At 37.5% G+C, this 14,099-nt stretch overlaps 1 protein-coding gene across 1 annotated transcript; it reads left to right on the top strand.

Annotated features, from left to right (window-relative positions):
- Positions 1-9,980: 9,980 nt before the first annotated feature.
- Positions 9,981-12,468, top strand: LOC122653552 (cyclin-D1-1-like). The gene is made up of 6 exons (XM_043847412.1): positions 9,981-10,306; positions 10,735-10,821; positions 11,274-11,384; positions 11,593-11,794; positions 11,889-12,022; positions 12,127-12,468. Exons 1-6 carry the CDS (start codon positions 10,055-10,057, stop codon positions 12,427-12,429), a joined length of 1,089 nt encoding a protein of 362 aa, XP_043703347.1. The 5' UTR covers positions 9,981-10,054; the 3' UTR covers positions 12,430-12,468.
- The last annotated feature ends 1,631 nt before the right edge of the window (positions 12,469-14,099 follow it).

Genomic DNA, 14,099 nt, shown 5'->3' with positions numbered 1-14,099 from the left:
TGGGCAAGGTACGTAAAGCACTAAAGCCTATAAATGTCTAGTTTAAGATAATTACTAATATTATATTTAAGGAAGAAAGAGCACTAACTGGGCATATGCGGTGTGCTGCCCTTGCATCCAAAAATAGGGACGGACAAAATGATCGTCGCAATCCCATGGAAAGACGAAATTTTCTAAGGGTGTGATAGTAATTTCACCCGCCCTTATGTGGTACAAGACCAGCATACCGCAGAAGCCCAAATAACGTTCTTTTTTTCCTATATTTAAAGGAAAAAAATGCATCCACTTGTAAAATCAGTGAGAGAAAGTTGGCAAGCTGCTAGCTTTTCTATTATATTTAATTGAAAGGGAAGGATGGAGAGGAGATGGAGAGGGCATGGGTCATTTCCATAGGGGTGGGAGAGAGACAAGCTAGCCCCGGCGTGCCAGCCTTTACCCAAAATCAAAACATTCACAATTTAAATGGTCCATAAGTCTTATGGGCTAGTCGTAGGGTATGAGTTTTTGTTGGTTAAACCGTCAAAGTTAAAATGTATCAGATGTACATCATAATACAAGTAGGGAAACTTGAAACTTTGTCCCACCCACATCCGGACTTTACCCCAAATACAAGGGGGAATGTGGTCATTTCACATGCGGGGTCCAGGTGGGACCCACCTGTGAAATGACTATCTTACCCTTATTTTTGCTGTCGTTTAACAATGCTGCATCTATGGAGCTCCCGCCACGACTGCATAAGATCTTTTCTCCCATATCCTCTAACCTGTTTTTTTTTTTTTTTGATTAAGATCCTCTACCTGTTTAACTAGGTGAGTAAGAGTAAGACACGGCCACCCTTACCTTTCCCTCGTAGCTAAGCGGATAAGGTGGGTAAGAGAGCATACCTTATAGAGAGCGAGAGAACCTCGATCACAAGGCTTTTTCACATCTGAGCATATTCTCAACCATGCATCCTAACTCTGTTTTTCAAAACTATTGACTTCTCAACCACTCCTTTTATAGTTTCATGCTTTCCCCCAACTGGCAAAAGCTTTTGGACTTTGAACTGAAACAAACCGGAGAAGCAGATAGGTAACATACAGATACACTACTCATGGACCCATTAAGAATAATTGAAATCTCTCTCTCTCTCTCCCAATTTTTTTACTGTTTATTTCTGCCATACGTACACTAGGGAGTTTGGAATCAGTCAGTCATTTATCAAAATATGACAATGCTGTTCAGAACTTTTCATTACCAGAAGATCCACCACAGCACCGTCACTCCGCCTAATTGTCAACCCAAAAACAAATGGTCAACATTCTTAACTCTTCTCTTTCCTCCATATCTACTATGTTGTACGTTGGAATATGTTCCCAATATTCCTTCGTACTCACTTAATTTCCCTCAAATTAAAATTCGACTCCTCTACTTCCGTCTGCCTTTACTGTCGTGTGCGTTCCATACACAAACAAGGTGGAATGTACTACATACCCTTATCCGAGCGCTTTGCCCAAGCAGGGGTAAGGCGATACTTTCCACCGCACTTGTGTCACGTCAATACCGAGCAAACAGAAGTAGAGGAGTCAAATCCAATAGAATTACAATTCATAGCACACACATAAGAAGTATAAATTAGATAGTTGATTGTAAAACCTAACACGATGCAGAGAAGAATGGAAATAAACGCAAACACAATCACACAATACGCACAAGAATTTACGTGGTTCGACAAGATTGCCTATGTCTACAGTGAGATGAGATATGTTTCACTATCAATGGAGAATAGGGTTACAGTTGTTCATTTCTCATGCCTCTCTCATATTTGCAATACAGAGAAAGAACTCTCCCTACAGGTTTATAGCAAAACCTTATACAGGAAATTTATCAAAATACCTATACCAGTCCATCATTAGAAGTCAAGACACCAAAACCTCAACAGTTAATGTCACTTTATTAAAAATAAGGTGAAACAATGCCACTCGGTCGTGTCACACATATCGCCCTTGTGCCTTGACATAGGCCATAGGACGCACAAAATGACCGTCTCATCCTCTGAAATCCTGGAAATGACTACGGGTACGGTAGTATAGGTTTGGATGAATTTTTAGGAGGTGAACACCGGAGTATGTATGCATGAAGATTATGCAGAATTCATTTAAAATATACACCTGCAACAAATCATGTCTCAATATCTCTTAGCTCCGAAATGACATGAAAGGATGTAAAGGTTATATAGTGTCCCGGCTCATAGTACATGTATGTCTTCGAGATGGTGAGAAGCATCTATCAAGTGGTAGAAGAATAGAGACACTGTACTAGGATCCAAACAATACTTGGCACTTGGCTGACCTTCCAAGCCGCCTGGTCCCTCAGCTCGTTCCTGGTCCACCCACCAATAATGTTCAAGTGGGCAAGTAGGTAACTTGAGCTTTCCATCACAGTCGTCTTCATTTCGTTGCTCCTTTGCCCAAATCTTTCTTACATATCCATTAATGGAACTCTTCTCAAAAAGAAGAAGAAAAGGAGCAAAGGAGAGGAATTCTTATTAACTTTGGTTTTGGAGATTTCCCTTATCTTGGTAGTTGGAATAATAGGGTGGGTTTTTTTTTGGTTTATTACTCATTCTATGCACGCTTGGTAGTTGGAATATAATGTTGGGTTAACAATTAATTAGGTGCCTTACACCATTATTAATTTGAGTCTTTTGTCACAGTGTAAGCCATTCAACTTCCAATTAAGGGGGACGTACTCTTGTTTTATAAGCCAGACAAGAAAGTCCAAATCTAGTATAAAGGTCAAGGCATTCCTCAATAATTACCGTTCTGTCCAGTATCGAAGAATTCGATTTTTTTTTTCCCATTTTAACCCAGAAAACTATTCTTAACATGTTTTGTTGGGTTGTCCTTAAAAAATTTATTAAGGTTTCGTTTGTTTCAGTGTAAAATTTTATATGTTGACTTTTTTTTAATGTTTTTTTTCATTAAAAAAAAAACATTGGAACACTTTTCAATATGTAAAATGTTACTTATCAAATTTTTTGAAGTGAAAAATTTTTAGGTTAAATTTTACACCGAAACAAACAGAGCCTAAACAATAGAGCGTGGCCCCTGCACCCAGACTCAGAGTAGGACAAAATGATCGCTCCGTCCCCCATAAAAGACGTTAATGATTCTGTGTGTTCCCCTTGGCCCTGTGTGTGTGTGCAAGGGCCACACTCCCCCACAGGTAAATCTTCCACAACTTATTAATAGGAAACAATTGTAAACCTTGATGAATGGGGTTTGGCCTCAATCCAAATCTGTACTTCGATGAAAAGAGTATTGTTTCCATTTAAAAGGATAAAAAAATGCGATGGATGAAGACTACAAATCTACTTGTTATTAAATGAGACAGTTTTGGGAATTGTTTTTGGGATTGATTATTAAATGCGATGAGCTGGTTCTAGGACAAGTTTCCCAATAAGTCTAGAAACAGAAAACAAATAAGAAACTGACTCGAAGCAAAACCAGCAGGTTTTGTCAAAAATGCATATTTACTCATTTAGGGTTAGTTAAAACTTAATAGTTATAACTTCTAAAGAGTTACATTGTAAGTACAAAGAAAAACTAAGAGTTATGTGTCAAATAAACACTTATATTTGATCGAGTGTTTAATTAAGATTTAAGCGCCTAGAATTGTTAATGAATCAGAATCAGGTTACGTCGCAACTACAAAAAACACTTACATAAACTCATTTTTCTAACCAAGACATCATAATAGTACTTAACCGCAGCCTTTGACAGGGAGTAATTATATCATAATATTGTTAAGTACTAGAAAAATTAAGGATGAAGTTCATATGTTATGGAATGAAGTCTTAAAAAGAGATTGGTAACTGAGAATGGAAAGCATTTGCCATCAAATCTGGTGAGTCTACAAGTCAAAAAGATAATTAAGAATTGAGAAAATGTTCTCTGGGTGTAGGTCACGCCCAGACTCAGTGGGAAGCAAAAAGACCACCCCACCCCTCAAGATGCCAGCACCCACTCCGCGTGGCCCTGGGCTCCCAACCTCACCACAACTTTAATTAAAACCATCATCAGATTGTAAATTGGCTAATGACAGTAGAACCATATAAAATCAAAAGTCTAATCAATGGTTCGGTGATCATGTGTTAGCAAATAAAAGTTGCAGAGGTCTCCCTCAATCTACTTCACCGACCAAAGGCAGATAAGAAAAGATAACAAGCAAAAGGTTTATGATCAAAATCTTTATTATATGATGATCCATTTTATATCAAAGATGGTAACTTGTACAATTACTAACAATATCGATCAAACTAATGGTCCAATATAACTAAGGCTCCTCCACTCATTTTATTTCACCAATTAATCAAGTGGATGTCATTTTCTACTTTCTTTTTGCCTAACAAAAATTAAAACTTTAAAGCCGCCTTGAGAAGCTTTGTCTTTTAGAATTTTTTTAGAGAAGGGAGAAATTGGGTACGGTGTTGAAGATGATATCTCCACTTTGCATTTTATTATTACTAAAGAATAGATTAAAAATATATAATTAAAAAAAAAAAAGGAACAAGCTTAATCTTGGAGAAAACAGGAAATGATAGATGACAAAACCTTTGTAGGGACCCAAATTAACAATGAGAAGAAGAAAGATAGATAAAATAAGAACCCTACCTTCAAACAAATCTCTCAACTCCAGAACTCCTCCCCAAGACATGCATTTATGCTTCCCTCTCTTGCATTAACTATATGATTAATTTTATATCTTCTTCTTTTTTCAAATGCAGTTAGTTTGGTTCACACACACACATATATATATATATATATATACATGGACCCCCTTGATACCTCTCATTCATATATGTCGACTCACACATGTACATTTGTCAAATCAAACAGTGCCCTCGAAACAACAGGAAGGGGTCGCTTATTAATAGCAATTTTTTATATGAATTGGTTCTCTCGCACTTACTTGGGATTGAACACCTTACCTCGTGGAAATCGCAAACAAACAAATGAAACAATCACACACAACGTACACAAAGATTTACGTGATTCAGCAAGATTATCTACGTCCACGGTGAGATGATATCTGCTTCAATCTCAATTACTTCTCTCATGATAGAACTCGATCTAACAAGAAATTTATAGCAAAACCTTATACAGATAATTTATTGTAATATACCCATATAGTCCTAAAAAGAAAATATATATAGCTTCTTAACCGCCCTTCAAAATCAGTCCACTTATGCAAACGGCAAAATACAAGACATTGTCCCCCATTAGGAAAGAGGAGGTACGTACTACGATTCCATGAACCAAGGACGAAAACTATCCTCTGAAGAAAAATCTCTTCATAGTTTCTTTTGATAAGTAGACATTTGACATTTAAAACACAGAACCTTAGAGAGACTTGTTTGCCATTTGAATCACTTTCAACCATCATTATTAGGAAAAAAACATTTTTTGATATTTTTGGAGCTGTCGCGGCAAAAAACTGTCTCTATGAGGTTCCAACCTGCAGACATTGACGAATATGTAAGACAAGGATAATGGCATCAAAGATGGCCAAAGCGGACTTTGGGGGAGTCTCCGATGCTTAAGTCAGTTATCTGGCAATAGTTAAGATAGCTTGTTTTTTAAGTTTTTTTCCCCTATAATTTCAGGGGGGTATGTGAGCGTACATGAACAACTCACAATCGTTCAGATGAAACATTCCTATCGAAAAGATTCCATCTGAACGACTGTGAGTTGTTCACATACACTCATGTACGTGAACAGTCCCTGTAGACATAATTTCATGGATTCATTTTCTCTATATGGTAATTAATAAGTAATGCTATCAAGTTTCAGAAAAGTTAATTTGTAGTGTTTAGAGTGGAACCTAATTAGGTAGGTAGGTTCAATTTTACCACATCTGCTAGCTAGTATACAGGGAGACAAGGACACATATATGTATATATTGTCTGCAAAATATGAAACTGCCATCGTTGCATGAGCATAGACCTAAAGCCTGAGCTTGTTAGGTAGTCCGTGCGAATTAATGTGATGGTGTTGGTGGTGGCAGTGGTGGTGTGATTGGGGTATAGTGATCGTAAGATAATCATGAAAAGAAGGATGGTGATTTATTTTTAACATGAAATTACTATTTTGTTGATCATAGTAATCAATTGTTTTTTGGGTAGAGGGATTAACCATCATTTTATTAAAGAGCAATTAAGAGGGAATTCATTTTCAATTTCAAAATTGAAATTGCTCCTCATCTATTTCAGAAATTCAATTTCATTAAAATAAGGTACAAAAATCAAACCAAACAATTCTCAAATAGAAACCAGCCTATGAAATTGAAATAAAAATCATCCTAAATCACGCCCAAGTTCCAATCGTGTGGAGTTGACATATCATCAACTGTCAAAAGATAAACTAAGGTTGTGTTTGGTGTGCATTCTAAGTCGATTTCACATTCTCGGATGATAAAAATAGTTGTTTTTATCACTTGGAAATGCAAAATTGACCTTGAATGCATTCCAAAAATACATACCAAATCAAAATCTAAATAATTAATGGGGAATTATTTTGGTATATATGATGGACATTATTGACATCATTGATCTTTTTTTCTTTTTGGGAGGAATTGAGTTTCCTTCCACCACCGGGGAATAGAAAACCACCATCCTAGGGTTCACAAACCCCTCCTAAGTTTTAGTACATTCTTTAAACTACCCTCCAAATTTTGTTTGAAAGTGAAGAAAAGAAAAGAAAAAACATAATAAGACAAATCAAAAATTTTTGAATTTATGCATATACTAGTAAAAGATAATATTGAGAGAACTAGGATATCTCGTATTCATGGGATCTGGCTCCTCTCCAGGACACATCGTGCGGCTGGGGGTTTTCGATCCACATCATCACACGTATCCCGATACAATGGCGTGTGGATCAAGGCCTCCCCAGGAGAGGAGCTCAATCCGTATTCATGTGATCCAAATTCAAAGTGTCAGATGAGCTGTTTAGCTTTCGTACGTTCTAATACTTTACTACCTATCGATGACCCCAGCTTTACATAGACCAGCCATTCAATTCATCCCTTCTTCAGTTCTTCTTCTTCACCTGGTAACTTCTAACCACTTACCAAGAACTTTATGGTCAAGCTTCATCAAGACACCTCCATAAATCATTCTTTTATTTTGGCTTCTTTTTCAAATGGGAAAAGATGAAAGAGAGAGTAGGTTAACTTTCATTTTAATTAATGACTAAATTCTATTTTTTTTCCCGCTTTTAATCGTCATGCTTTGAAATTTGATACAAAAATAAGTCAAGAGTAAAGAATTTGCACCGCGAGAAATTCGTCCACTCAGATCGGTTTGAATGGGTCATAAAGTTTTGATCGGATATTGAAGTTATCTCCCTCTATAACTAGAAAAACATCTTAATTAACTTTAAGCAAAATTTGGTTTCTCTCTACTACCGCCAAATTTGGTTGCTCTATCACGATGTAGTCTTTTTTTTTTTTTTTTTTTTTGGGATAAATGCTCGATCTAGTCTATTTATGAGTGGTCATGCATTCAAGGAAAAAGAAGAAGAATAAGTGTTAATTTTCTGCAGTAGCTTTTCTGATCATTATATGGTGAAGCATTCGAGTGTCAATAATTAAACTCAGTCCTGGACTCTCCTACTGTTCCCTAAAATATATTTCAATAAATGCAATTACATTTTCAGTTTGTCCTAATCAATATATATATATATATATATATATAACATGTTTAAAACATAGGTGATATATTATAAATGACATTAATTAGATTGAAGCATGATTGCTACAATCAATGCATGCTAAAATTAAAATGAAAAACAAACTTTTCAAATCCCAATCTTAATTGCTCATTTAATCACTATTAATGTTCCACTCGTTATCATTTATCCATTTATTTGGTAACAAGTTATCATTATCCATTACATTATATATACTTAGTGTGATGGTTAATAACTTACTACACTCAACATCAGTTATGTCTTATCCATAAACCTTACCCATCAACGCAACAGTAGTTGCTAGTTTCATGGTTTGGTTCTATCATTTGTTCCCCCCCCCCCTAAGAGATGTACACGGATTAAATATGGATCAAATGAATCAGATGTGATTGGATCTAGATATTTCATAATTAACTATACGAATATCCCTAAACGGATAAGGATGCAAACCAAATTCGAATTTTCTATTATCTGTTTACATACCTGATTTATGTAACCCATATCTTTCCTTCAGAAACCCTATTCGATATTCAGGTTTTTTTTTTTTTTTTCCAGATATCTCCATACAAATACGGATACTTTAAAAAAAAATAATAAAAAACCTTAAATGTAACCCTTCTTTTTCATAGTAAAACCACGGTTACTTGATTTGTGGTTATTGACCATTTGTTGGTAACTACATTCTAGAGCCTAAGATTACTTTCTACAGCAATTCATTAAGTTTAACCAATTAAAAAGGAAATTCTAGAAACTAAGATTAGATTCCACATCAAATCATAAAGTTTGAACAATTAACAATTTAAGTCCGCAACTATATATATATATATATACACACATAATAAAAGAGGGTTTGCAATATAAACCCTCTTTTGTGCCACGAACTTATCGAGAGCTGCCGCATACCAAACTCTCTCCCGTAAATATAAACCAAATTATTTAAAAGCAAATATTTACTACTAAGTATTAATACAAATCATCAACACTAAATATATGATTACATACAAGTTTTAAATGGATCCGATGGTCTTTCGAGTCTAGAACCGTTGGGATCCCATTCAAAAACCGACTCATCTTGTTTACTTAATTGATTCCAAAATTAAAAACTAGAACTTAATGAGTAGTCAATTTTGATTCTAAGCAAGCCAATTCCAATCAGATTTCTAGTTCTGGTCCTAAATTGATAGGCTTAAGATCTACATATCACAGGCTTGTATCGAAGTATCCCACACCGAACCAATGAACGTAAAAGAAAGAATGCCTCACGATTTGTATACAAAAGGGATTCACATACATTGTTCCTAAGAAGAGAGTGTGAGAGGGCGTGTACTAGTGTACTACCAATGTTCATAATTCCCCCATCCCCACCCCCCACCCCCCACCCCTCTCCCCTCGGTCAATCATATAAGAATAAGTTGAAGGTTGTCAGGTAATATGATGAATCCAGCGGGTATGATTTAGACTTTGTGAATCATTTGAACCTAAGTACGTTATAATCGTTATAATCATTATAATTCTAGCTAGGGAGTATTTCTTTTGTAATGTTCAACAATAATATTCTTTTTTATTTTTTTTGTAGTAAAGTTCAATAATAATAATCAAAGATTAGTAAGTAGCTCTAGGGAGGAAGGGTAGGGGGCGACACTGTCAAGCAAAGATGTCACGGACACACACACACACTTGACCTGAATGTATGTATGTATTATCTTATCTTTTCCCGCTAACAGTAACCAATTTTAGCGCGAGACTATCTCAACGGCGCCATAAGTAGTTAGTAATTCATCCTTTTTCCCATTCTTTTAACCTGTCCCGCATTCTTGTCCCGAAGGAAAATTTATGTAACTCAAAACTACATATATGTAGGAGAAAGCCGTTAAAACAAATCTCCCCATGATCTGAATCATTATCATCTCTAAAACTAACCTTATTGTTCGTATATATTTATTAGTCCCGTTAGATACTATCTCCTCTCACTAAAGGGAGGGTGAAAATAGAAAACTCCCTCCCTTACTTGCCTCTTTTTATTTTATTTTATTTTTCAAAATTACTAAAATCCCAGTCCATATTTATATATCTGGACTCTATAGAAATGGATGGAAGAAGATTCACCGTTGAGAAGCTAGAGTCTCTCTCTCTCTCTCTCTCTCTCAGTCTCAGCAGTCTCTATTCACATTGAATCTATGGCGACTTTCTGACGCCGAGAACTTAAGGCATCGATCGCATCTAATACTCCGGAATCCAGATCGAGGTTCTCAGTTTTGGTTTGACCAGATTAACTAATACGATGGGAAGAGAATGAAGAGTTTTTCTCTTCAAGGATTATCATGTCTATGTCCTCATCTTTCTCCGATTATTCTTCCGATCTTCTCTGCGATGAGGACGCCGGCATATTTGACGGAGACTCGCCGGAATGTTTCTTTCCAACTCTCCAACTCCCTGCCGACATGGAGTTATCGATTGCTAGGTCCGTAGAGGAAGAAGGAGAGTACATGCCTGGATTGGATTATCCCACAAGGTTTCGGTCTCAAGAACTCGACGCTTCCGCTCGACAGGAATCCATTGCATGGATTCTCAAGGTATTCTATTAACGCCCGAAGGCACTTATTTCTCTTCCGGCAATCGCTCACAAATATGACTCGTAATGCTGCCGATTTTCCGATATTTTTCCTCCTTTTTTTCCGGTTCTTGCTCGGGAACGAACTTAGTTGTCGTTGCATAAGTGCATCGATTAGATTATTAGGAGGTGAGCTTTAAGTTGCAGTGTTGTGAGTGACAGATTACATTACTTAGCCACCAGTAAAGATCTGGATTGATCCAGAGTTTTCCGGCTCCGGCAGCTAACTTTTGCTGTAAAGCATATTAGCAGGAGCCGTACAAGCTGAGCTGTCAGACTCGAATCCATTGTTCGGATCTTCACCGCCGATGAGTGCCGGCGGGTGTGTGTTAGTTATTTCGAAGCTATTGTCACAGTCTCCATTAATGGGGTCACTTTGGTTGTGTGCAGGTGCATGCGTTCTACCGCTTCCAGCCTGTAACGGCTTATCTCTCCGTCAATTACATGGATCGTTTCCTCTCCACCCGTCGTCTGCCGGTAAGTGTCCGTCACCGTCACCGTCACCCTCTCTCTCAGTCTCACTCTCACTCTAGTAGTAGTCAGATTCTATCAGCAGTATGTTGACCTTTGAAGCCGAAAAAACAAAAATTTCAACAATGAATTATGAGAAAGAGAATCCGCATTTGCGTTGCAATTTGGAAACCGTTGGATTGGAATCTTCCTCCTCACGTCGATCCGTGCTAACGGATCTTCTCCTTGGTCATCAATCATCAAACATAGAGAGAGATTGATCAAAAAGTTTCCATTGGATGGACGGCTATGATTACGCCTACGAATATGGATATCAATGCTTTATTAAATGGATGATGTGGCAATGAAGTGCACTAAACACTAAACATACGGATATTTAACATTAATTACTGTGGGTTAGCATGGGCAGTATGGAACTTAACTTTAAAAATTAATAATTTATTATAAATGTATGACAGGAAGCAAAAGGAGGAGGAGGAGGGTGGCCATTACAACTGGTATCTGTAGCATGTTTGTCATTAGCTGCTAAAATGGAGGAAGCCCTAGTACCATCACTTCTGGATCTCCAGGTACCTTTGTCTCTGTTCTTTAATGTTACCTTTCAACCCTTCTTCCTTTCATTAATTGACAGCAATGGACAGACAACCCCCAGATTACGACATTTAATTAATCTTCCCCCCGCCCCCCTCCCTCAAACTAACTGTCAAAGCCTTCCCTTTCCTTTTTCTTCTCTGTGATGACTCCTCATATACAGTATTAATCAATTTTTCGGTGCAGATTGAAGGTGCAAAGTTCATCTTTGAGCCCAAGACCATCCGCAGGATGGAACTTCTGGTTTTGGCTACCTTGGATTGGAGGCTTCGTTCCGTAACACCTTTCGATTTCATCACTTTCTTCGCCTGTAAAGTCGACCCGACTACTACTTTTATAGCTTCCCTCGTCTCACGCGCCACCCAAACTATCCTAACCACTATCCGAGGTAAAATTCCTTAAATTTAGGGAAATTACCTACAATTACAAATTACAATTACAGAGAGAATAGAGAGATTTATTTCATCTTGGTTTCAATGCAGAGATCAACTTCCTAGAGTATTGGCCATCATCGTTGGCTGCTGCAGCGATACTCTGTGCCGCCAATGAGATTCCAAACGTATCGTTTGTTGTTAACCCTGGAAGTGCTGGATCCTGGTGCGATGGACTAAAGAAAGTAAGAATATCCGTACGTAATTGTCATTATCAGTTGAGAATTGAGAAAGAAATTAACTGTCGGGCGTCAGTAACTCCAAAACGTATATTATGGATTTGTTGCAGGACAGGATTGTGAGTTGTTATAGGCTAATGCAACAAGTTGTGGTTGAACACAGTAGTAGTCAGAGAAAGCCTCCAAGAGTAGTACCACAGCTCATCAGACTCATAACTCATCTGGGTGGGATACGGTCGGGAAGCTCATCATCTTCCTTATCGTCGTCATCATCTTCATCTCCATCCAGCAAAAGGAGAAAGCTAAACAACTACTCATGGGTAGAGGATGAAAAGGACAACCCTATCAACTCTGAAGAAAGTGATGACATTGAAAGAGATGGTAAAAATATTTGTTGGTCCAAAGGTGTCTAGCTAGTTTAATCCTCGATCAATATTTTTTTTTTAATGTTGGGAGGATTTGTTTTGTTTTGTTTTGTAGAGTGATATTGATTAGGGTGATTATTGACTTTGAGTGATATAGAGTTTTATAGTGTCTGGGGTATGGTGAGTTTTGGAGCGTTTTGGGTATCTTTCTTTGTCTTCTTCCCTTCTTTCTTTTTTTTTAATTTTTTCTGGGTTGGGGTGTGTGCATTGCCCTTAATTAATGGGTTGATGATAGTAGTTGCAGATTCCCAAGGGAAGGGGTGGGGGATTTGTTTATATATATTTGTAAGTTCATTATTTCTACTGTGAGAGAGAGAGAGAGAGAGAGAAATGCTTTCATTAGTGGAGTGTGTTGATGGGAGTGTGAAAAAAGTGGGGATTGAATTCAAAGGCAGCATTCATTGTTGAATGGAAGGGAAGGAGGAGATGGTGGGGTCAAGATATAGGGATTAGGAAAAAAAGGGTTGAGTGAGACATGAAGTGGGTTGGCAAAATAAGGGAATTGTTGAGATATTAAGCTTCTTCTGTTCATCTCATGTTCGTGGTAGGCTAGATAAAGTCCAAGAACTTCTCATTCAAAGAGGCCACCATCACTGCTTTTCAACTTGCTCCTCCCTCTCACTTTGTTTAATATTAATGGAGGGGTCTTCAGTCTTCACTTGCAAGATGGAAAGAGCAGTTTTACACTGAGAATAAGAAACTCGAACGAGGTACCCCATAGAGTATTTATTAAGTAGAAAGACTCAAATCATAGAGAGTGGTACGTATGTGTGTCACGGGTATGTGCTCACACGTGTGTCTGTGTATGCTTGGTGTTTTTTTTGGCGGGATAAAATAAAGCCTTCTTTATTTTGGGGCCTAACTTTGGCCTAACGATTTCTATTACACTTGCCCACTGGCGGGTGAGGTTCCACGTGTGTATTCTTTTTTTTTTTTTTTTTTTTTTTCCTTTTTTTCCCTCTTTCAGTGTTGGGGAAAGGAAATGCCCTTCTTAAATGGCCCAAGTTTGGCCCAACTAAACTTAAAGGTCTTTGGGGCCTTTAATGTTTGTATTTTGTTGATATCAAACAATGGAATTTTTATATATTTATTTATTATTCTCTATCTTTATCTCTCTCTCTCTTTCACACTCAGTGATATCCATTAAAATGGTACCTCTCTGATTACTTTAGCATGTGAATGACAACGGTGACTTTTGTAACTTTGCAATTTGTTTTATTTTCTTTTCATGAAGATCAGAGTTGGAATTTTGCAAGAGAACACAGAGAACCAAAGGGACTCACACTCACTGGTCCCGCATTCATTTAAAGTTTCGGTCACGGATTAAGACTGATCTAGAGAAGAGGGATAGAAGGCTGTGAGGGTCTGATCTGATCAGAGTCCTCCCCTCGGCCCTCTCGTGACAAAGCCTATTGGCTGTTTTCCCAACCCCCAACCTTATTGGATTTTTCTGGTCTCTCCATTCCTGTATCTGAAGATTCTGAACATGACCCCCATCATACACCACCCGATCACTCCTCCATCATCGGCCACATGGGCCTTGATTGATACCCTTTTTTAAATAATTCAATCACAAAATGCAATCAAACGGTGGTTGACATTTGATGCAGAATGCTGAACAAAAGCGGGCAGGTATTGTGTGAAATCTGAAGGAACAG

The sequence above is a fragment of the Telopea speciosissima genome, chromosome 3 (assembly GCF_018873765.1).
Source record: "Telopea speciosissima isolate NSW1024214 ecotype Mountain lineage chromosome 3, Tspe_v1, whole genome shotgun sequence".
NCBI lineage: Eukaryota > Viridiplantae > Streptophyta > Magnoliopsida > Proteales > Proteaceae > Telopea > Telopea speciosissima.
This window is presented reverse-complemented; position numbering and strand designations above follow the sequence as displayed.